Genomic DNA, 23,476 nt, shown 5'->3' on the forward strand with positions numbered 1-23,476 from the left:
CTCACCACGGAAGAAAGCTTAGGGAAAGGACTGGGACAAGAAGCAGACGCTGAAAGTCTCCAGTCCAGCTCGGAGCAAGGCTCAGGTTGCGGGGGACTTGAGGTTTGGATATCCTCAAGGGTGGAAATACTGCTAATATCAAAGGATGGAGAAACTAGGTGGCGATTTTACTGTTAGAAAGGACTGGGGCTACCAAATATTGTACTTTCGCTGTGAAGATGTTTATGGGAGTTGGAATCGACGGCTTCACTATACTTACTAAACGTTGTTGAAACGGTAGTTTAAAATAGAATAGCACCACCTGGTATGGAGTAACCCGATTGTCTGACTAGACCACAGCGAAGGAGAGTAGCTTTTGTCAATTGTCAACTGCTTGATCAAAAACTGTTCTAAAAGAGTAACTGGTTGGTTGTTAGCTGGAAGTATTTCGGAAGATCTTGTATAGGCGGCTGCTGCTGAAGAAGCTGGAATGTTTGGGGTATCATGATCAAAAATAGGACGTGGCAACAGAAAGCCCGCAGGAGCTTGAGTTTTCGTCTCGGGAGAAGACCTGTGTTAAGTGTGGTTTGGAAAAGAGCAGAAGGGCGTGGAGACCCGGCAGGATTTGCAGATGACCAGGAAAATGCGAGGCATCTAATCCAACTGCGTGAATCTCCACAGTAATCCAACTTGATTTAATCACCAGATGCAGAGTAATGCGCGTTGGAGAGGAAGGTGAGAGTTGTCTTGTGATCTAGACGCTGAAGGAAACTGTCTTTGTAGGGGCGCAGAGTCAGTGAATTCCTGCCTTCGCTCTGCCCTTGTGGGCATTTGTTTTGGGAGCTGGTGTGGTTTTTGCTGAAGTTGAATTGGGAGCGTGATAAAATGTGGTCTGTTTTACAGGATTCAGATAATATTGTAGCTCAATTTGTCTATCGTATGCTGTATTGACAGCTCAGGTCCGTTCACTTCGCAGCAGAATGGAGAGGCGTTGTGTGAAATGGAAAAACGGCAAATTGAAAACAGCTTAAAGGGGGGTATCATTGCATATCATTAGACTAGCTCTTACTTACGCGCTGCGGCGGAGACTGAAAACGTAACAAGATTAAATGCATTGTTGTATTCACTAGGGGACTAATAAAACTTGATTTCTAATATATTCACATCCTTGGTTCACATAATGCCTTATTACCTCAGCCCCATTGTGATCATCCAGGCCCTCTGTGTCCCCAGCGCTTCCTCTCGGTGTGTATTGTGGGGAGTGCGGTACTGTGTTAATTAGTCAGTACGTCTCTTTTTTCAGATTTGATTTAAGTTAGTCAATAGATTGACTTTTCCACCACCTCCCACCCCCTCCTGTTAGAGGGTGGCAAAGTGATGGATGAGGCGCAGCACTTCTGGCTCCCGCAGCAGTGAAGCAGCTGGTGCTGTCGCATGCCGTACGGATACGGGGCTGGGATCTCGCCTCTTACCTCGTCTGACACAGTGCTGGTTCGACATTTTTGTGAAGGTGAGAATTCGGAGGCCCTTTGAGAGTTTGAAGACAAGCCCCTCTGCTGCTTCTACCATATTCCAGCTGATCTTGCCTAGAAAGCGAAATCGTCTCTTTTCCTTAGGCTCTTCGGTGGAAGTTTGTTAGAAATGCTTGGGAGGTCCATGAGTGCCAAAGCCCGTTGGCTTCACGGTGGAGTTTTGTATGACTTGAGGGTAAGGAGAGAAAATGGAAAAGTTCAGTGTTTCCTCGAGTGAGTTCAACTCCGAGCCAGTCCTGGCGAGGTGTGCGAGTAGTAACTTAGGGATCCTTCAGTCCCCGGAGACAGTGACTCACAAATTGGCCTGATTTTCTGTTTAGGTAGGTTAAAATGCCCAGAGTTTGACTTTCCGTGACAAATGAGTACATCGTCACAGGCTGAATCTCCGCTGGGAATCTCTCTGTTGCATGCAGCAGCCTCCAGAAATCTCACTGACATGCTGAAACGGTCAGCGCTTGCATTTTGTGTACACGACACCCCCCCATGTATTATACACACTAAAAAATAATCCCTTATCACATCACATTGGTCACGGTGAAGCTGTGATAAATACTACAGAACTTCTATTGACACGTTTTTAGAGCAGTTGTGGTGTATTTATTGGACTTGTAAGTCTTGGAGCGTTAATAGTCCAATACTTTCATGGCAGACCTGTACCTTCGTAGATCAGTAGCGATTTTTGCCGCTCGGTTGCTAATTTGGGGCCCTTTGAAACAGACTGGGGAACTTCACCTTAATGACCACACACCCGTAAGTTCCCTCACTGGGTCCCTGCCCGTGAGTCGCCCGCAGTCTCAGTGGAGGTACCGCAATTTGGAGCGTTTGGGTAGATGAATTTCACCCTGCTAAAGGGCTGAGATCCACTTTTAGAAGAAATTTCTAAATTTCTTCTCTTTTTTGCTGCTCTTAGTCCTGTAGATGAAGCTCTGGCTTCAGAGCCCTGGGTGTACAGCTTCCCAGTGCAGAGCTTGACATGCTTTTGTAACAAGGAGGAGCGATTGCCTTACCTGAGTTCTCCGCTTCTCTCCAGTACCAACCTGCCATCTGTCCCTAAGGTGGCCGATTTCAGGAAACCTCGGTGACGAATACCACGGCGTAATTCTTCAGTCAGGTATGAAGATGTTATTGGAGACTTCGCCGAGTCTCTGCCTGCTGCTCTAACGGCTCTGCGGGAAGAACCCTGACCCATTCAGTTTGTGTTAGGGAAAAATCCCAAAACAACTTAGCCGTAACTGAGAAAGCACCAGTGGGCATCCTTCCAAAACACAGCCCCGGGGGGAAGCCGGAGATGGAAATACCCTGCACGATTTCCTGTTCAGCTGCGTGGTTTTAACTCCAGACTTTACCTTGGTCCTCACTGATGTTTTCAAACAGGTTTCTGACCTCAATAGTGACTAAAAGTGGAACTGTTGGTTCAGCAGACCATGAACAAAACGCGAAGTCGCATGTCTTTAAAGTGATTGACGAAAGCTGAAGAGATGGTAGGAAACAAAGTGATGAAAGGATCTGAAACGGCATTTGTAAATGGAAGGGAAAAAAACCCAACACTCCTGCTTCTGGCTCTTCTGGATTCAGAGGCAGAAGCAGTTAAGCCAAATCTCATAACTAAAAGTTACGGGTGAAGCTCTCCAGAAAAACATTCTTTAGCTTAGATGTCAGGCTCTGGACACAGCTGGTGAACATCTCCAGTCCAGGGTCAGGCTCTGGACACAGCTGGTGAACATCTCCAGTCCAGGGTCGGTCTTTGCAGTGGGGCCACATCTGGTTCTGCTGGACCATGGAGTTTGCTGGGACCTGCTGTAGAGCTGGAATCCGTCCAAGGCCAGCACCCATGGGCAGGTTGGGTGAAAGGGAAACCGAGCTGAGCCAGGAGAGCTCCTGCAGAGAGGAGAGCTGTTGGTGGATTCCGCATAAAGCAAAAATTTTGCAGCAGACAGTGTAGAACACGCAGCCAGAGAGGCTTCCTGAGGACCAAGGGATCAGGGCCAGCCAGCATGGGTTTAGGAAGGGGAGGTCCTGCTTAACCAACCTGATCTCTTTCTATGACCATGTGACCCACGTTCTGGATGCGGGGAAGGTGGTGGACATTGTCTGTCTGGACTCAAGTAAGGCCTTTGACACCGTCCCCCACAGCATTCTCCTGGAGAAGCTGGTGAATCGTGGCATAGACAAGTGTACTCTTTGCTGGGTTAAAAATTGGCTGGATGGCCGTGCCCAGAGAGTTGTGATCAATGTGGTGAAATCCTCTTGGCGGCTGGTCACCAGTGGTGTCCCTCAGGGCTCAGTTTTGGGGCTGGTTTTGTTTAATATCTTTATCAGTGATCTGGATGAGGGGATTGAGTGCACCCTCAGTAAGTTTGCAGATGACACCGAACTAGGTGGGAGTGTTGATCTGCTCGAGGGTAGGAAGGCTCTCCAGAGGGACCTGGACAGGCTGGATCCATGGGCCAAGGCCAACTGTAGGAGGTTTAATAAGGCCAAGTGCCAGGTCCTGCATTTCGGTCACAACGACCCCAAGCAACGCTACGGGCTTGGGGCAGAGTGGCTGGAAAGCTGCCCGGCAGAAAAGGACCTGGGGGTGCTGGTGGACGGCCAGCTTGACATGAGCCAGCAGTGTGCCCAGGTGGCCAAGAAGGCCAACAGCATTCTGGCTTGTATCAGGAACAGCGTGGCCAGCAGGAGCAGGGAAGGGATGGTGCCCCTGTACTGGGCACTGGTGAGGCCTCACTTCGAGCGCTGTGTTCAGTTCTGGGCCCCCCTGTACAAGAGGGACGTTGAGGTGCTGGAGCGTGTCCAGAGGAGAGCGACCAGGCTGGTGAGGGCTCTGGAGACCAGGGCATGTGAGGAGAGGCTGAGGGAGCTGGGCATGTTTAGCTTGGAGAAGAGGAGGCTGAGGGGAGACCTCATTGCCCTCATTGCCAGTTGGGCTGCCATCAGTTGGTCCTTTGGTGCCTGGGCGTGATGAGATTCTGGTCAACCCAATGACCAAAGTATGTTCCTGTTTTTGGGCATGGGCACTGATTTCAGACAAGTCCCATGACTTGTTCCTTTCCCAGAGTTTTTTTTTTTTACTTTAACTTCATTTTGACTGAGCTTATTTTGTTCTCTCTTTTCCCCTGGAATGAAGACTTTTCAAATAGAAAAATAAAATTGCATTCCAATTTCACTGTAAAAAAAGCTGTGCCTTGTAGTCTAGAACGGGAAATAAAATTCCCGATTTCTTCCTGCGCTACCAGCCTCGCTGCTGGTTGTATCATTTGAAGCTCATTATTGAATTCCTTCCGCACTATCCTGGTTATCTGTGGAATGCTAAATGCCCTGTACGAGTGATACTTGTGGTGTGTAATGCGAGAAACTTCTTGAAATTCGTGGAGGAAGAGAGAGAGATACGTATTAATAGCTGTCATTGACTCTTCCCTTCAAGGGGGATTTTCAGCTAGTAAATAATTTCTGACCCAAAGCAGAAATGGAATAAGGAGGTGAAGGACACACTTCCCACTAGAGCTGGATGAGTAACTTTAATAACCTTTTCCCCCAATATATTTTGCATAATTTTCTGTTGATGGTTGAAATATTAAAAAAAAAAAAAAAAAAACCAACAAAAACAACCAACCAAACAAAAAAAACCCTAAGTAATTTTGGGCTTGCAGCTTTTCAAGGAAGTGTTGTACATTTCATTATTTAAAACTTGTGGTTTTAAATTGAGCTACTGGATGCTATTTACTTTCCTATTGGACTGATTGCAATTCCAGGATTTTTTTTTTTTTTTGGTACAGATGAGGATTTTGAGTTCACTTCCTTTTGCTAAATATTTTTTTAAGGACTGCCAGTGCTTCCTTTGTAGCCGTGGTACATAATGAGCTCGCCGGCCGGAGGCACGCGGGGAGCAAAGTCAGACGGGTGGTTTGCCGTGTTCATCCAGCGCCGTATTACACGCGTTGTCGTGGGTTTGTGAGGTGTTTTGGTGGTTGATAACACAGAAACATTAAAGCCACATTGGGTGCTCTCGGGTATATTCTTGACTGTATGCAACCTAGCCAGGCAAGAGACGTTATGGGCTGGAATAGTAAATAAGAGTCAGTTAGGGATTCCTCCAGGGATGCTGGATGATACTTTAGAGACTTGCGCTGAACTGTCCTCTTAAACATCTGCAGAGCTTCTCCACTAAGTCTGAGCAGCTCCTGACTCCTTACAAGAATGTATTATTGAAGATGCATTAATATTTGAAGGTTACCGGTGCTGCTCTGCAGAAGGGTTGTCCTTGCTGGCGTGACACGCTAAGCAGCTTCTCGGCAAAGTACCTTCCATCGTACGTGCTTTCTTACAGGAAAAATCATGGCGAGTCCTCAGCTGGGGGGTGTTGTGGGTGTCGGGGCCCGGCACGGTGCACCTCGGTGTTGGGAAGTGCCTGACCTCAGCGCGCCGATGCCACCGTCGTCAGCGCCGGCTGAATCGCGCCAGAGGGGAGTGACAGAAATGCAATAAGCAAGCGAAGTGGAAATTCTGCCTCTCCCCCGAGAGGCGATGCTAAATGAGTTATTGTGGTTAATTATTCACAGTTCTTGGCTATGGGATTGCCTGCTGCAGTGCGTGCGGGGAGAGGACGTGCCGAAGGAAAGGACGTGTCTGGGAGGTTGTACAGATTTCCCGGTCTTCTGAGAAGCATTCCCGGTGGGAAGGAGCACATCTCGCAGTGCTGCAGAGCTCCTCCGCGGTGAAGCTGGCAGGCAGTCCTGGAGCAATTCTCTGCTGCTTCCCATTTCGGGACAGTGAAACAATTCATTTAGTAGTAGGAAATCGAGATTTCGGCGAGGCATGTCCCCTCCCGGAGATCAGAGGAATGTCAGAGCGCAGCCTGCTTTTCCCCTCGCCGAAATCCTGGCTGCCGAAGGAGGGACTCCCTTCACGTAGCACGGGCTGCGCTTGCAGATTTTCTCTTTTGAATGGTAAACGGAGAGAGAGGTGTGCAGGAGGATTTGAATCGGCTCCAGGCTTTGTGCATCACGCCCCATCGGCTGCTACAGCGAAACAAAAATACTAAAACTCTTTACCGCTCCAGTGCCCCTCAAGTAGCTGATTTAATAGAGGTAGAGGCTTATTTAATAGAGATAAATACCTTGGAGATCCTTTAAAAACTGTTCCTCATCCGTTTCACTGTGATGTGAATCTGCAGTTGGCAATTTGCTAATAGTGGAATGCTTCAAAGCGCACATTAGAAAATGTCTACGATCTCTTAACGTGTAAAGGATTTTATTTTTTTTCAGCCTGCTAAATCTCGTTTTATTGAACCTTTTGGCTTTATCTCTTCCTGCGTCTGCTGTTTTTAAGCTCTCCCCCTTATGTAGGTCACACTTCCCACGTTTTACGCTTGAGCTGCTGTCTTGAAGCGGTGTCTCTTGTAAAATAAAAAAAAAAAAAAATACGATCTCTATAGAAATAGGGCTTCATTTTTGCCATAGTGGTAGTAGTAATTTCCCCTTGCTCAGTCCCGGTTTGGTTGGGTAGTGCTTGGTTACTGCTCAACTTCAGCGTTTTGGAGTTCTACTATGTGATAGGATTGTTCCTCTGCAAGAGCCCTAAGCTAATTTTAAGGTAAAATTGTTGCGCGCTGTGTCAGAGCGCGGGGTTGGCTGCCCGTTTTTTGCTGTCCTTGATTTGAATATAAAACGCAGTCCTTGAATCTTCGCCTTACTGCAGGCTTGGCAGCCTTTCCTCTTGCTGGAGGAATGCTTCCCCGGTGTTAGAGCTTAAGACCTCCTGTGAAGCCACTCGGGGTGTAGTAAGTCTGATCCAGCTTCAGGTGTTTCAGAAGAGGGTTTGTTTTTTTTTAAATATTAATCACTCCATTAGCACGGAGAGAATCTTGTAGGCGCGTGGTGTGAGAAGGAAGATGGCCAAATTTACGCTTGGAGAGGTTGAGGCTCCTTCATGTGGAAGCTCCCAGGCTGGGGATTTCTCAGTTCCCAGCTTCCCTGGTTTTCTGAAACACAGCTGTGACGTTCCAGTTTTTACATTTTTATTCCCTGATCAACCTTAATTTTGCAAGCGGATAGCATCCCTCGTAGCTGTGAATATCTTCTTTTGCTACAAAACCCTCTAGGTCTTTGGGCCATGTTTTCTCTCTAGTTTCTTGTTTTCGGCAAGGCTCAGCCCCTGCCGCCTGTCTGCTCTGTCCGGTTGAGTTGCCGTTGCTTCTGCTGGTCTGACTTGGCTTCTGCAGGCTTGTAGCTGCAATTGTTTGGTTTTTGTGTGTGTTGAAGATATGAGTTCATTAAAAATAAAAGATCTGCTCAAAGCCAGAGTTCTTAACAGCATAATAATGTTGGCTTGATGTACCAAGTGGCCGCTCTCCTGGTGGGTTACCCTTTCAGAGTACAACACCGGCGTCAAAGCGTGGGAGGAGTGGGAGGACGAGGACATACGAGGAAGCAGCGCTCATCTTGCTTGCGTTGAGCTAATCTCAATCCAGACACGGTTTCCAATCCTAAAGCTCGGTTTTATGGCTCCGTTGCTCTGTTCTCCGGCAAACTTGAGTTTTCAGGAGCAGGTTGTGCGTGTGTGTATACAGGGTCAGCCCAGAGGTTCGCATTGCTCTCTTTGATCTGAGAGGAAATGCTTCGTGAAGACTGTAAGAAACGGGGTAAGCGCAGATCAAGCCTTCCATGGTCATACTTCACGAGCACTGTGATGCGCAGTACTTAGGGGCTGCTTTGAACTGGTGAGTTCGTTGCCACCGATAGACCTGCCCCACCCAAACTTGTTAGTGAGTTCCACAGTGTAACACAGTTCTGTGAAAGCAGGTTTTTCAGCCTGCAGCGTAAGGATCACAGAATGGTCGGGGTTGGAAGGGACCTCTGGAGACCATCTAGTGCAACCCCAAAGCAGGATCACCCAGAGCAGGTGTCACAGGAACGCGTCCAGGCGGGTTTGGAATGTCTCCAGAGACGGAGACTCCCCCACCTCTCTGGGCAGCCTGTGCCAGGGCTCTGCCACCCTCAGGGGAAAGAAGTTCCTCCTCATGTTGAGGTGGAACTTCCCGTGTCCCAGTTTGTGCCCGTTGCCCCTTGTCCTGTCGCTGGGCACCACTGAGAAGAGTCTGGCCCCATCTTCTTGCCGCCTGCCCTTTGGATATTGCTGAGCATGGATGAGATCCCCTCTCAGTGTGCTCTTCTCCAGGCTGAACAGCCCCAGGGCTCTCAGCCTTTCCTCATCACAGAGATGCTCCAGTCTCCTCATCATCTTGGTAGCCCTTTGCTGTCCCCTCTCCAGCAGTTCCCTGTCCTTCTTGAACCAGGGAGCCCAGAACTGGACCCAGTGCTCCAGATGCGGCCTCCCCAGGGCAGAGCAGAGTGGGAGGATGACCTCCCTCCACCTGCTGGCCATGCTCTCCTGAATGCCCCCCAGGAGACCATTGGCCTTCTTGGTCACAAGGTCCCATTGCTGGCCCATGGGCAACTTGTTGTCCACCAGGACTCCCAGGTCCTTCTGCACAGAACTGCTCCCCAGCAGGTCAGCCCCTCACCTGTAGCAGTGCATGGGGTTGTTCCTCCCTCGGTGCAGGACCCTACGCTTGCCCTTGTTGAATTTCATTAGGTTCCTCTCCACCAAGACTTTTGATGACCACTTTTAAATCTGTATTCAAGAAAATAAAGGCTATCTATTTGCTTTTCCTGTACCTCGTATGATCTCCGACATGTAATAAGCTGTCATCCCTTCCGCCATACAGTTTTTCTCCCAGGTACCCTGGTGGCCATTAGTTCTACACCTACATCTCTACGCTGAGTCCACTTCTCTATTTAATATTATTTTGAGGCCACTGGAAGACTTCAGACTGACCAGGAACCTGCAGCCTGCCAGTGCAGTGAGGCAGGGGCTCAAATTCCCTCCTTGCCTGTGAAACAAAACCAACCCGTTCTTCTGTTCTGGGCTCAAAGGAATAGACTATATTTGCACAGGCAGCCACCGAAGATACAAGCTACTCTTGAAGGACTTTGTGCACAGGTAGATGGAGCAGAAGAATATAATTTTTTTCCTGGAAAGTAACTACTTTGAGTAGAAGTTGTCGGAACGTTTCATAAGTGAAGAGAACAGGGTATCGGTTACCGAAGCGGCCAGATCGATCCCCTTTTCTGTGTGGATTGAGATTGTTGGTGATACAGGATTTCTTTTCATCTTTGGTGTTTTTTTTTTTTTTTTAATATTTCACCCAGAAAACTGAAATTCAAGCTGCGGTGACTGTAAGTGACACAGGTCATCATGCAACGTCGGGCATGTCACAAGTTCCCACGTCTGTTGCCTGCAAATCAGGGAAAATCCTGACTCCCGGAGCTTGCCCGGCTGCCCTCGTGCAGCTGCGTGCGACGACAGGCTGCGCGTCGGAGCTGAGCTGCCTGTGCCGAGTTCTTACCTGTCCCCAGGCTGGTTTCTGCCTTGGAGGACGGAGAAGAGCGGCTCGCTTCTTCTCTGCCTTCTCTCCTCGTGTTTGAAGCTCCAAGCTGATGTTTCCTAGAAGCTCAGCATTAGCTCAGAATCCAGTACAGAGAGTCTACAAATGGTCAGTTTTGGGCTGCTTGCAAACCCAACGCTGTTTTGTCTCTCGACTCACTTCTAATACTCATAGATTACCATGTCTTTCTCAGCCCGCGCCTGGCTGTTGCTGTTGGTGACAGTGTTTTCGTGTTGCCTGCCATGCCCTCTCTGCCCACTCCTCATCTCGGAGGGAGCTGGACCAAAACAGATGCACAGATGCCAGTGGCAGTAAAATTCATGCCGCGTCTGCTTAAATCTTCAGTGATCTGCGTTTTATCCGTTGATACGCTTGAGGGCAGGGCTGCCATTCAGGAGGCGCTGGAGGAATGGGCTGGCAGAAGCCTTGCGAAATTCAACGAGGACAAATGCCAAGTTCCATACCTGGGAGGACTAACCCCGAGCAGCAGCTCTGCAGAAAAGACCCTTTGGGTCCTGGCGGGCAGCAAGTCGAGCGTGAGACGGTGGAGACTGGCGGGATCCCAGGCTGTACGAACAGGAGCACAGAGAACAGACTGGGGGATGTGATTATCCTCCCTCTGCTCAGCAGTTGTTAGACCGCGTCGGGAGGACTTGGGCCCCCAGTACAAGAAAGGCATGGATAAACTGGAGTTGAGTTCATCAGAGGGCCACCAAAGGTGGTCCAAGGGCTTGAACACTCTCCCCATGGAGAGGCTGAGGGAACCGGGCTTGTTCAGCCTGGGAAGGAGAAGGCTTTGGAGGCACTTACCAGCAGCCCTACAACAGGACAGGACGAAGGGTAACAGTTTAAAACTGCAAGAGGGGAGATTGAGATGAGATGTGAGGCAGAAATTGTTTGCTGTGAGGGGGGTGAGCCCCTGGCCCAGGTTGCCCAGAGAAGCTGTGGCTGCCCCATCCCTGGAAACATCCCAGGCCAGGTTGGACGGGGCTTGGAGCAACCTGGGCTGGTGGGAGGTGTCCCTGCCCAGGGCAGGGGGTGGCACTGGGTGGGCTTTAAGGTCCCTTCCAACTCTAACCATTCCATGTTTCTATGATACCTATGAGGTCATCAAGAAGACAGAGCCAGGCTCTTCAGTGATGTGTGGTGGGACTAAGAGACGTAAGCCGGAACAGGAGAGGAATATAAGGAGGGCAAGCACTGAAGCAGACTCTATAGAGAGGTGATGATGTCTCTGTTTCTGGTGCTTTCAGAGACCCGTCAGGTCTTGACAAAGCCCTGAGCAACCTGGTCTGACCTCAGAGCTCACCCTGCTTTGAGAGGAGGTTGGACCAGAGACCTCCTGAGGTCCCTTCCAACCCGAGTTATTCTGTGACGGAGAGAACACTTCGGTTCTCTTGCAGCCTCCTGCTGCTGAGGGAGGGGAAGGCGAATGTGCCGCGCTGGGGAACGTCCAACACAACTTGCCTGCAAAAGGGAAACCAGACACTGGAGCTCTCGCTGTTTGTGGGACTTGGTCACCTTGAGTTACCCACAAAGGCATGTAACTTTAAGAAACGTCCTGTGTTTCCTCCCTCCTTTAGGCTGTTGAGGGTTCCAAAGGGCGGCTTCAAAACACCGTCACCAAAGCAGAAAATATTTGTCAGTACTGGGGCCAAAGGAGGGGATTAAAGGCTCAAATGTACACAGCTTTTCTGGTTGGCTGCTGCTGCTCTTCTTTAACATATAGTGATGGAAATGCCATGATGTGCGCTGCAGGCCACTCATCAGCGATGGAGTGTGTCCAGGCATAAATTTTCAGTTTTCCTTTGTAAATGTTTGAGAAATCTGGTGGTTTCTGTGGAGCTTCCCATCTGCCGCTTGCAGGTGTGCTAGTCTTGCTCCTTGTCATCAAACAGCGTCAGGTCGGCATGTGGACCTCTTGCTTGCATGACCAGGAGCTCAAATACTACGTTTTCGTGGTTCGATGCTTCAGAATCCCTGTGGATTTAAGGTGGCTCCGGGGCTGTATGAAGACCAGTGGCTGTGGCGTGTTGGATTCTTCTGCACTGGGATCGTTGGTGGCTCTGGTTTCAGAAGCAAGTACTCCCTTATACTGTCGTCCTGCCCTGCTTTTTTTGCAAGGATAGCCCGTTTTTCTCAAAGAGCAGGTTATTGGTTTAAAGTACCATGGAACTACGGGCAGAGACGCGCAACCAAGGGCTAGAGAAGCTTCCAAGTGCTTTAGGTATCGAAGGTGAAAACCTTCTGGAGGGACGTGGCCGAGCAGGGCACACCCGTGGGGTTAGTGAAGGCACCAGCCAGCAGGGAAGTGGAGCAAGTTCATCAGCTTGTGTTGTGGTTTTTCTTTTCTAACTGTTGTTCAGTAGTTACTCCTTCACGCTCGGAGCTCTTTTCAGTGGTCCCCCTAGCTTTCTCCTTGTGAGCCGGTGCAATTTCCTGGAAAATGGAAGTAACAGGTAGCAACAAAATATTACTTAAAGCTCTTGTTCCAAAGCTGAGCTTAAGTAAGAGTTAATAGTGTTTGTAACGAAGTATTGACTCGGTCCCAAATCCAGAGCTCCCACTTGCTTGGCTTTAACCGCCGTTGCGGCTGTGATGCTTTTTATGTATGTTCAGAGCCTTTTTTTTTTTTTTTTTTTTTGTTTGAGGGTTCTGTCATCACACTTTATTTCACATAATTGCCTGGGGTTTGGGGAGGAATGAGCTCTTCTGAAGGAAGCCTTTACAATCCGTGTCTAATAGCTGCTTTTTCTAACTGAAATACTGTACCTTTATGTAAGTGCGTTAAAGTAAATGTAAGTGGATTATGCAAAATAATCTCCTCAAATGAGGTTTTAAAGCATCAATCAGCAAGTTGTAGGTGTCCGAAGCTGGGCGATTCTAACAGTTCCTTTATGCGGCTGAAACACGAAGTTCTCTCACAGAGCTGATACCCGAGGAAGACTTTATTGGAACCCTCTCTCCCATCAGAATAGGGGGCGTTATGGTGGAAATTTCTTTACAGGCCAATTTTTAGCTGTATGATTTCAGTTCTCCCATTAAATTAATCCATTAAGCTTTGTGGCTGCTCTCTTTCATCAAGTGCTCTTCCTTTGATGCCTTGTTGCTCTTGTGCCGTTTGTTTCCTGCGCCTTCACTGAGATTGCTGTCAAACGCCTTTTTGGTAGGGGTTCACTTAAAATGTTGGGGTTTGACTGCGAACGTTACCTTCCGCTTGCTGGTGTTTTTGAGAGGTGACAGGTGTCCCGTGGTTCTTCCTGAAGGGAGTGTGTTGACATGGGAGGGATGAAAAGGCGTTTCCTTTGGTGTTTGGAGCGTGTACGGAGCTGCCTGTCGTGCACGAGTCTCTTCTCGCTGCTCGGAGAACAACTAGACTCTTATTTTCCCTCTTCTGATCGCTTCCATGTTTCACGTGAGCCTTGTGTCCCTTTGCTGCTCTTGCAGGTCAGATGCCAGGACCCGGATCGATGATACCTGGACAGCCCATGCCCGGCCGGATGATGCCGAGTGTGTCGGCCAACATCCATCCAGCCAGCGGTGGTCCCCCCCCGCCCGGCATGTCACCCATGTCAGGAAACCTAATTGGACCTCGTGTTCCTCTGGCAGCTCCAAATGGCATGTGTAAGTGGGATCTCCAGCAGAAAACGTTTTTGAATATACCTGGTGTGGCTTTTCTGTCGCTTGCCTTGTTGCTGGAAAAGTCATTGTCGTTGAAACCCCTTTATCTGCTGCAGGAATAATAGGATCTGTGCACGGTGGCAACCAAAGACTGGTGCCAGGGGTGTGCTTGAAGCTTTAAGTGCTTGCCTCCCCTCTAGGCATCCAAACATACTCCATTGTCCTTTATTTTATTTATAACATCCCCTATTTTATTCATAATGACGCTAAGGCTCTGTGGGCATCATCAAAAACCTCTCTCGACTTCACCTGGAAGAATGCACAGTAGAGGTTCAGGAATTCACTTACAGCTAAATCTTTAAATGGTGGGGTTCAGAATACAATTCAGTTCAACAATACATCACTGGAAACTTCGCAGTGCGAAATTAAAAAGAGGAAGTCCTAATTAGGAAGAAGGCAAAGGTGTATCGGGAGCGTTCCTTACATGATATAAATACATCTCTAAAAATGAAGCTGATTTATGCCAGCCAAAAGAAAAAAAGCAGCTGAAGTCAGTAGCCACTGTGTGGGTGTTACTTGAATGAGAGTGAGAATGTGGCCAAAGCCAGAAAGCAAAGGAAGAGCTGGCACGGCTGGTGCAGGGTGCTCCGTCACCAATTCCTCAATAAGTTTGTCCGTATTAGTTGCAGCCTGGGACAAGCTGCTGGTCTGCTTCAGCGCAGCCCAAAAACGTTAACCCCCAAAATGTTATTCGGCGTAAGCGTCATCACACGGGCAGGAACTGTGATGGCTTGTAGTACCTCTCCCAAGAAATAATTGGGAAAAGCCATCCCATTTTGGCTTCAGCTGAAGGGAGTTGCTGAGGAGTACTGACTCATCGGTGGCATAAGCATGAAATACTCCCATCGGATGCTATTTTTGTTCAGACACTCGCTCCTTATTCTTCTGGTGCTCTGGCTTTCCTTAGTTTTCCTTCTCTTTTTTTCTGAGCCTCTACCGCTGGGAATATCTTATGTCAGGTTGAATTCCTGCTTGCCCTCTTCCCTTATCTTAATTTCTTTTTTTTTTTTTCTCCCCTGCTAAACAAGTCAGTCGTGTTCCATTAACATCTCCTCTCGGTGCATGCAAGCTGGCCTTTTGTATCCTCCCTTTCTTTCCTCCTACTTGCTGCATCTGTGGATTCCTCTGCTTTAACCTACATACGCTCTTCAGAGCTTAAGTGCAGGCTCTGTTCATATAAAGTGTATTGTTCCATCTATTTTAAATAGAAAAGAGCCCTAATCTAAAGGCTCGAGCACAGAGCTGGGAGATGAGAAATGCTAATTCCAGCTCTGAAACTTGCTTGCCGTGAACTTTGCCGGCTACACGAGCTGCATGCCTGTCACCTCTTCTGTAAAAACGGGGGATTTTTTTTCCTCTCCCACGCGGTGCGTAGGGGGTGGAAAAGCACAATAAAACGTGCGCTGGAGCTTCCCGTGAAGCATAAGAGGTGGAGAAGCCGCAGGCGTGGCCGTTGCTGGGACATTTCTCGGACAGCCGCATCTCCCGTAGCGTATAGACATCCGGGCGTTTGTGCTGGGTTCCTTTTCCGCGTTCAGCCCCTCCTGCTGTCCTGCTCACTGTTTTCTCTGCTGGTTTCTTTTTGCAGATCCCCCTCCTGCGCAGCCGCCTCCACCAGCGGAAGGGGTGACCCCACCTCCGGCAGGAGCCCCCCCGGCCTCAGCCGCTCCCTAAGCAGCCAAGGAAGAAGGAACTTCTACAGCAACGTAGTGGTGACCAAAAAACGAATTCCTCAGTTACCTTCTGTTCCTGTGGGAGGTTTTCACCTCCCGTTGGCCTGCCCCGGTCCCGTGTGTGTGCACATACACACACATATACACAGCGTCTTTTTTCCCCCCCTCTCCTCGCCGCTCGTAACCTGGCAGTACTTGGCATTCCTTTGGGAAAGCTTTAAATCAAAGATGCCAGTAGTGCCTCCGTGTTGCTGGTGGGAAGTCCTTTGCTCTTTGGTCTGCTTGCCTTTTCAGCGTGTGCTCTGCTCTCTGCTCTGGTTTCTTTCATCTTGGTGTTTTGAGCTTTGGGCTCTCCTGGGGAGAGTAAAAAAAAATAAAAAAAAAAAATAAAAAAAATCAAGCTTTTAAGGTGGAGGCATTAACTGAGCTTTAGGATGTAGCACGTGCCCACTCCACCTGTGATTTAATGTTTCGGGTTCTCCAGGTAGATCAAAGCATCAAGATGGGATGCCAAACCAGTGTCGGGAGCAGAGAAGGAAAATAAGGGCGTGCTGTACCACAGAAGGTGCAGGAATGCCAGCCGTGTTCGCTACAGATACCTGATCATTAAGGACAGTAGCTGAGTCCTGGGGCTGCCTCGCTAACTTATTAAAGAAAATATTGATCCAGTGCGAATGAAGCCAGGAGTGAATCAATTGGAATAAAACCACTCAATGGTAGGAGTTTTCTTGCTCCAGTTTTTACCTTTCTTTTGCTTTTGAAGGTGGTAGTTGAACCTTCCCTCTGAGTAGTTTGGTACAGTAGCCAACTGAGGAATTAAAACCATGATTTTTAGTCCCTCTTTTTGGAGCATATACTTTTTACTTTTTAAAATGAACAAAACAGAAAAGAAAAAAAAAAAAGTAGATAGCGAAGAAGTGCTAGCGTACGGGATTGGGTTGGGATGGCTGGGGTGCGAATGCCAGAACTACCTCCTGCGGACAGCCGAGGTGGGCAGAGGCAGCGACCGGGGGGGACGCGTCTTCAGGACAACTTGCACGTCACCTTCCACTCGCTGACCTTCCGTGGTCTGGAGGGTCGCGGGTAAGGGAACGGCTTCAGCCGACAAATCTCCTTGAGTGAGACCACCAGACCTCCAGACTTGCCAAAACCGCTTGTTTGCTTGTCGTTAGCGACTGCAAAGAATCCTTTGCCGGCCGTGGTTTGGGTTCTCTGCCTTCTCTCTGGCATAAGAGGGATTTGCAGGTTTTCTTGCCAAAGGTCTGAAGCCTGCTCGCGCATTCAAAGGGTGGCTTTCAGCAACCGAGAGCAAGGTGGTGGTCTGAGGCTTGACTGGAGAGTGATCTCCCAATCTGAAACCCGCAGAACCACTTATACCATTAAAAAAAAAAAAGAAAAAAAGGATTTGCTTTGAAGAGCACTCAGGTGATTGACTCATCGATGTTAACGGTTGAACTTCCCGGGTCCTGAGAGCGCGTGAGCGTGGAGTAACTATTCCTGGGCTTGCCCGCGCATCCGTGGTGGTCTGCAGCCTTGTTACTTCCCGCGCGTAGGAACGCCGCTTCCCACCGTCGAGCTCTGAGAACCCACAGTGCCTAGCAGAGAACGGTCAGGGCCTGCCTGCCTTCCGCCTCCCACAAAAGGAAATTCATCCCCGCCGTCACCTTTCCCTCCAGGGTCTTTGGGGTGAGCATGGGATTTTCTGGTTCAGACCGTAGTCCAGTTTAGAATAACCTCAGGTTGTTTTTAGTGTGATCAACTTCAAATATAAAGGATCCAGATGGAGACTATTTTTTACTGTACTAGTGATGATCCTACAGAGTACCTGAATTCTTGACACTGTTGTGTTTCTGTATAAATAATACATGTGCTGACTTTTTCATCTGATCCTCTGTATAGGGCCGGTTTTATTCCTGCAACGCAGCCACCCAATTTTGTGAAATAAAAGAAAAAAAAAAAGTGGTTTTTGTACAAAACTTGTGCCCCTTTGTCTGGAGTCTCCTTTCCCTCCCGGCGCGCTGTGGATGAGCTGAGAACTGTCAATACGATACGGGTCTGTTTTCGGGGCAGCACCTTAACTGCAATGGGAATTAATACAAAGCCTGAGCTCGTTACCCAGCAGAGCGGGAGACACCAAAGTAACGCAGGTAAGCCAAGGCCCTTCACAGTGCGCTCGGCGATCCGCCGCTTTGGAAAACGGTATTTCGGATTTTAAAAGCTTAATGAACGTGAACGAAGTAAAAACAGCGTTCGAGGCCTAATAGGATTATTTCTGTTTGATTCCCGCTTTCCCACTGTCTCGCCGTGCTGACTTGGACGGGTGCTCACGCTCGCGTTCCCCGGTGAATCACACCCTTGAAAGAAGCGCTCTGAAGTGGCAGATTTGAATAGAGGAGGGCTGGGCACGCTGACCTAGCGGGATCCCACCGTTCCTCTGTTCCCCTGCCAGCTTCGCTGTTAATTGTTTAATTCAGATGACTCTTCAGATCTTTTGTCCTCTCCTGCAGGGCTCCAGGGCCTGCCAGGATAGTTGGCCTTTTTGATTAAACTGAAACCGGGAATCCAATCTGGATTATATTCTAAATGTTCCTGCTGCTTGACCAAGTAAGAGCCTTTTCCCCTGAAGAAGGGTGCTGGTGGCACTTCTTCCCTGAGACCCTAGATGTGTAGTGCCCCCAGCTCCAGGACACCCCACCAAAGTTCCATCCCCAGTTGGGGATTCCTCCTCCGCTGCCGTGGGAGGTCCCTAGGGCTGGGGTCTTCTGGTGGATGCTCTCTTGGTGGACTCCATAATGGTCCACCTGCTCAGGGCCAGGTAGGGAAGGTGAGGAGCTCCTTGTGCCTTTGCATTCCAGATGTCTTCAGCGAGGCCTGTCCCTTGCGATTGCACCCTTCTCATCCTGCAGCACGGTCAGCCATTGTCACTTTTCCTCCTCTTGTCTTGAAAACCCTTTGCCCAAGGAAGGCAAAGAATGTGGTAGATCATAGTGTCGATTCTTGAACAGTTTTTTTTTCTATTTGTGGGGCTTTTTAGGTCTTGGCAATCACAGAAGATGATCTAGTTGGTGATCTGGGTTGACCTGATCCGGTTGAAGATGTCCCTGCTCATGGCAGGGGGGTTGGACTAGATGGCCTTTAAATGTCCCTTCCAACCTGAACTGTTCTGTGACTCTAAGATGGCTGAGGCTGGGCTGTTGTCTTCACAGTACCTAAAAGTGGAGTTGAGTGGAGGTCTAGATGCAGTTTTGGACCACGTTTTCAATGTATGATGTTAGATCTCCCACAGCTGGCCTTAGTGGTGGGGTGGGAGCCAGCACCAAAGGGCTGGGGTCACTCCGGCTGCCGGGTCATGGGGTGGTGTGTGGTCAGAGAGAGCAAATTCATTCCCATTCGCAGCTCTGCGATGGGAACGCAGCGAGCTTGAGGGCAAGGGTAGGGCTGGCTTCTGAACGGCACTTCTAAACTGGCTCAGTGTCCACTCCAAAGCTGCGGTAGGGTTCTTTGAGACCAAGATGTCATTCATACCATATCGCAGAAGGGTTAGAGTTGGAAAGGACCTTAAAAATCATCCAGTTGAACCCTGCTGCCCTGGGCAGGGACACCTCCCACCAGCCCAGGTTGCTCCAAGCCCCGACCAACCTGCCCTTGAACCCCTCCAGGGATGGGGCAGCCACAGCTTCTCTGGGCAACCTGGGCCAGGGGCTCACCCCCCTCACAGCCAACAATTTCTGCCTCACATCTCATCTCAATCTCCCCTCTGTCAGTGGAAAACCCTTCCCCCTCGTCCCATGGCTCCCCTCCCTGCTCCAGAGTCCCTCCCCAGCTTTCCTGGAGCCCCTTGAGGGACTGGCAGGGGCTGGAAGGTCTCCCTGGAGCCTTCTCTTCTCCAGGCTGAACCCCCCCAGCTCTCTCAGCCTGTCCCCACAGCAGAGGGGCTCCAGCCCTCCCAGCATCTCCGGGGCCTCCTCTGGCCCCGCTCCAACAGCTCCGTGTCTCTCCTGTGCTGAGGCCCCAGCGCTGGAGGCAGCACTGCAGGGGGGTCTCCCCAGAGCGGAGCAGAGGGGCAGAATCCCCCCCTCGCCCCCCTGCCCACGCTGCTGGGGATGCAGCCCAGGCTGCGGGGGGTTTCTGTGCTGCCAGCGCACGTGGCCAGCCCATGGCCAGCTTTTCTCCCCCCAGCACCCCCAAATTCTTTGCCTCGGGGCTGCTCTCCATCCATTCCCCACCCAGCCTGTGCCGGGGGAGGTGGAAGTTTACGTGCTCGGTGCTGAGCCCTTCTACCTTGTCCAAAAAACTTGCTGCTTCTCCTGCTAATAGGCACTGCCGAGGGGGGTGTTTCATCTTGGTCAGAATAATTTCATACTGGCCAAGGTGGGAGATGCGGCGCGCGGGTCTCTCTCAGCAGGAGGAGCCGCGTTGGCAGGAGGAGCGCTGGAGCTGGAGCAGGCGCAGGCGTTTGCACCCCCCGCCTGCGCTCCTCTCAATTTCCTAATAATATCTGAAAACTCCCCGCGGTGGCTGTGTCCTGTCTGGCAGTACCAGCTCCACCATGTGGTTCCCGAAAAGCTGCTTTTTGTTTGTTTGTTTGTTTGCTCTGGCTGACTTAAAGCCAAAAATACACGTCGGGACACCTAAAAAGTTTGGGGTGCCTAAGTATGCGAGTGCACGGTTGTCCTCTGGACTCCGTTATTTCAATTCCTGTGCTTTTCTCACGAGAAACTGTAAAACGAAGGATTTGGCAAGGCTGGAAACTCCTTTTCAGACTCTGCACCAGATACAATGGAGCTGGGAATAACCCCGCTGGGGGTTGCCAGCCCCCAGCACCCATCCCATGGATTAATCCCCCCCAAATCCCAGTAGGAAAGGCCGTGCCCCAGACAAGGGGCGGCAGCGGGGATCTGGGTGACCTGCCAAGGGCTCGGCTCTGCCGGAGCCGGTCCCTCGCCTGGCTCTCGAGGAACAGTGTCGCTCTTTGTCTGCGCCGGCTCCCGCGTGTGCTGCCGGCATGGGAACGTCTCCGTTCCCTGGAACCTGCTGCCGCTGCCGGGGGTCACGGTGCAGGGACCCTTCTCAGCAGCCCCGGGAGCTCTCGGGCAGCGGGGTGTCATCTGGAGGCTGCAACGGGAAACTTAGGGATGATGACTGGGAAGTTTTTTTCCCCGAAATCCCTCATTTTCTGTCCTGACGGGTGATAAAAACAACCTGGTGTCCATCAAAACAGGAGTTTTCTAGCAGGGTTTCCAGCTCTGGGATGTTTGATGATGCTGGTGGTCACCATGTGTCTGCGCTGAGGTTGCCCACCCGGGTTGGCGTTGCTGAGCCGACCGAGAGCCGTGGGGAGCTGCAGAGCTCCGGCGCCTGGCCACCACCCGGTGATCTGCTGGGCAAAGACCTGGACCAGCCGCTTCCACAACGCGGGTTCAGCCCAGGCCCGGCTGGGGACACGGAGGGACGTCTCCTCACTGAGCACTCGTCCATGTGCTGTTGGAAGAGCCGCCAGATCCCTGCAGGATCCATTCCATGGAAATCCCTCGCCCATCCCCCCCCAGCACTGGAGACCCAGGAGGTTGTAGAAGACCCATTGAAACGCGCACGGGCTCTGCCCTGGGAGGATGCCCGGCGCAGAGCTGATTTCTGGTTCTCTCTGCTCAAATTTTGGCTTCCCTCTCCCAGATGAAACCCAGCCCCATCCTGAAGGTCATTAAATACCCGTGACCCGTCGTGAGAGGGATAAGGTATGTGTTCACCGCGCCGTGCACCGCCGGGGTTCAGCTCTTCTGCCCTCCCCAGCTTTATTTCTTCATTTTCTGGTGGGTGAAGTGGTGCCTTCGCCCCTTGTCCTTAGCTGTGAAACAGCCGCTTTGATTCATCCTGCTTTCCAGCAGTAATAAAAGCAAAACCTTGAAGATAAAAAGCATTTCTGAAGCGCGTTTAATGCCCTCTTTGCAAAATCGCAAGTATTAAACCGCTTTCTTAAGCCGGGACGGGGAGGTGGGGAAGGTGCTATTGCTCACAGCTGACTTACCCCGGTGCCTGACGGTTTGATTTGTCACTTCTTGCAGGTTCTGTGAACGTTCGCAAACACAAAAGGTGGCGGACGCAACTGGTGGGTCCTGGACGCTCGGTCCTCGGGACGTGATGCTGGGTCCTGGATGCTCAGTCCTCGGGACGTGATGCTGGATCCTCGGGACGTGATGCTCAGTCCTGGACGCTCGATCCTCGGGATGTGATGCTGGATCCTTGGGACATGATGCTCAGTCCTCGGGATGTGATGCTGGATCCTCGGGACATGATGCTCAGCCCTTGGGACGTGATGCTCGGTCCTGGATGCTCGGTCCTGGATGCTCAGTCCTCGGGATGTGATGCTGGATCCTCGGGACGTGATGCTCAGCCCTCGGGACGTGATGCTCGGTCCTGGATGCTCGGTCCTCGGGACGTGATGCTCAGTCCGCGGGATGTGATGCCTGGTCCCTGGATGCTCGGTCCTTGGGACACGATGCTGGGTCCTCGGGCCGCGATGCTCGCTCCTCCAGCCACGATGCTGGGTCCTCGGGACGCAGCTCTCTGCTGCCTCTCCTCCCCAAAGCACCTCGGGCCTGTTTTACTCAGGGTTTTTTGCAGCTCAGAGCTGCAGCGGGTGAGTATCAAACCTCTCCCGCCTTTTCCCTCTGCAGCCGCGGAGGAGCGTGGCTGGAAAACGGCCGCCGCAGGATGAGCAGGACCCGGGGGCTCTGTCCCTCGATCCACCAGGAGCCGGTGGCCGCTCGGGGACGATGGGCTCTGCCTCCGCCACACCAAATCCTGGAGCCAAACACACCCGCTCCCTGTGCAGGCCAGGGAAGGGTTTTTTTGGAAGATATCACTTTGCCTTCTCCCTCTGGCCAGAGGTAGGAGAGGGCCTGGAAGGCTCCGGCACCGCAGGGCATGCAGAGGTTGCGGATCCATCTTTACCCCCCAGCATCCTTCCCCGAGCCGCTCCTGCGATCCCAAACGCAGCTCCTGGTGTCGAGGATGTTGAATTACGGCCATTTTCAGATCAACCGGGCGTCAGGAGTGGTTTGGTGTGCGGCTAATGGGCTGTGGGTGAATTTCTTCCCTGCAGAAACGGTTTGGGTGAGTTTTGGGGGCGTTTGGGGCTGAGCACAGAGGAGACTGGAGGTTGATGATTTTTTTTTTTTATTTTTTTTTTTAAAGTCTCACAGCTGAACCAGGTGGCGGCTTCCTCTGGCTATCGGTGTCACATCGGGGCTCGTCACCTCGGGGCTGTGCCCGTGATCGAGGGCAAACCCATCCCACCGACCCCCCCTGCGTGGCTGAGCTTCACCCCGGGCTCTTGAGAGGGAGGAGCTGGCGCCTTCCAGGCGAGCGGTGGCCGAACTGGGGCAGAAAACACCAACCTCGACCCTCTCCGCTCAATTCAGCCCTTTCTGAAGTCGTGATGTCTTTACGCCTTTCCTTACGATACCTGTTGATTAAAGAAAAAAAATAATTGGGAAAGGGCGGTTTGAGCATCTCCGGTATCTGGGCGAGGAGGGAGGGGACGGAGCGGGCAGCCCCAGGAGAGACAAAAGCTGGTGGAGAAATGCTGGCCCCGGCCCATCCTGCCCCCCGCCCCCTTATCCCGGGGTCTGGATGCAGCCCGCCGGGGGTCCCTTGTCACAGGAGCGCGGGGAGGAGACAGTTCCTCCGTGCTCAGGGAAGAGGGATGATTCCAAGGAGGTGAGGGTCGGGAGCCCCGTCCTGCGCCTCCCTCCGGCCTCCGTCTGTCCTCATGGCATCCGTGATCCTGATCCGCCCTGTCACCTGTGCCCAGGGGGGTGCCAGAGCAGATCGACCCCCCACACACACGCTCTCGAGGACGGGAGGAGGAAGAGGAAGGGTTTTTGGGGAGCCCAAGGCAGGGCAGACCCATGAGCAAGCTCAGCTCCCAGCTGGACCGGGCAGAGAAGGGATGTGGGGTGAGATCCCTCCCCAGCTGCCTGCCGGACAGACGGACGGAGCTCACACCCATTTCCTCCAGAAATGCCCCAAACGGGCGTTCATTGTCTTTTAACTCATATTAAATATGTTGAGTAACCCCCCCCCAGGAGAACACGCGCCGCTTCCTCCCGCGAGGTGGGAGCTGCCGCTGGATTTTCTTCTGCGAGACTGAATATCTGCCTCCG

The 23,476-nt window shown here is 51.2% G+C and overlaps 1 protein-coding gene and 1 long non-coding RNA gene across 4 annotated transcripts in view; both read left to right on the top strand.

Moving 5' to 3' along the window:
- SMARCC1 (SWI/SNF related BAF chromatin remodeling complex subunit C1) overlaps positions 1–16,153 on the top strand; it is a 97,985-nt gene extending 81,832 nt beyond the window's left edge. For both annotated transcript variants that reach the window (XM_074573831.1, XM_074573832.1), the window contains exons 27-28: positions 13,405–13,581; positions 15,227–16,153. In XM_074573831.1, coding sequence (XP_074429932.1) covers positions 13,405–13,581; positions 15,227–15,312 — 263 coding nt within the window. In that variant the 3' untranslated portion in view covers positions 15,313–16,153. The remainder of the gene's footprint in view (positions 1–13,404; positions 13,582–15,226) is intronic.
- A 3,195-nt stretch (positions 16,154–19,348) lies between these two features.
- LOC141738207 (uncharacterized) lies at positions 19,349–23,080 on the top strand. 2 transcript variants are annotated; one of them, XR_012585337.1, is made up of 3 exons: positions 19,349–20,877; positions 20,985–21,046; positions 21,374–23,080. It is a non-coding gene; the product is annotated as an uncharacterized LOC141738207 (long non-coding RNA). The 2 variants fall into 2 exon arrangements; XR_012585338.1 differs by having other exon boundaries at positions 20,985–21,008.
- Positions 23,081–23,476: the final 396 nt, after the last annotated feature.

Source organism: Larus michahellis, chromosome 2, assembly GCF_964199755.1.
Source record: "Larus michahellis chromosome 2, bLarMic1.1, whole genome shotgun sequence".
In the NCBI taxonomy this organism is placed as follows: domain Eukaryota; kingdom Metazoa; phylum Chordata; class Aves; order Charadriiformes; family Laridae; genus Larus; species Larus michahellis.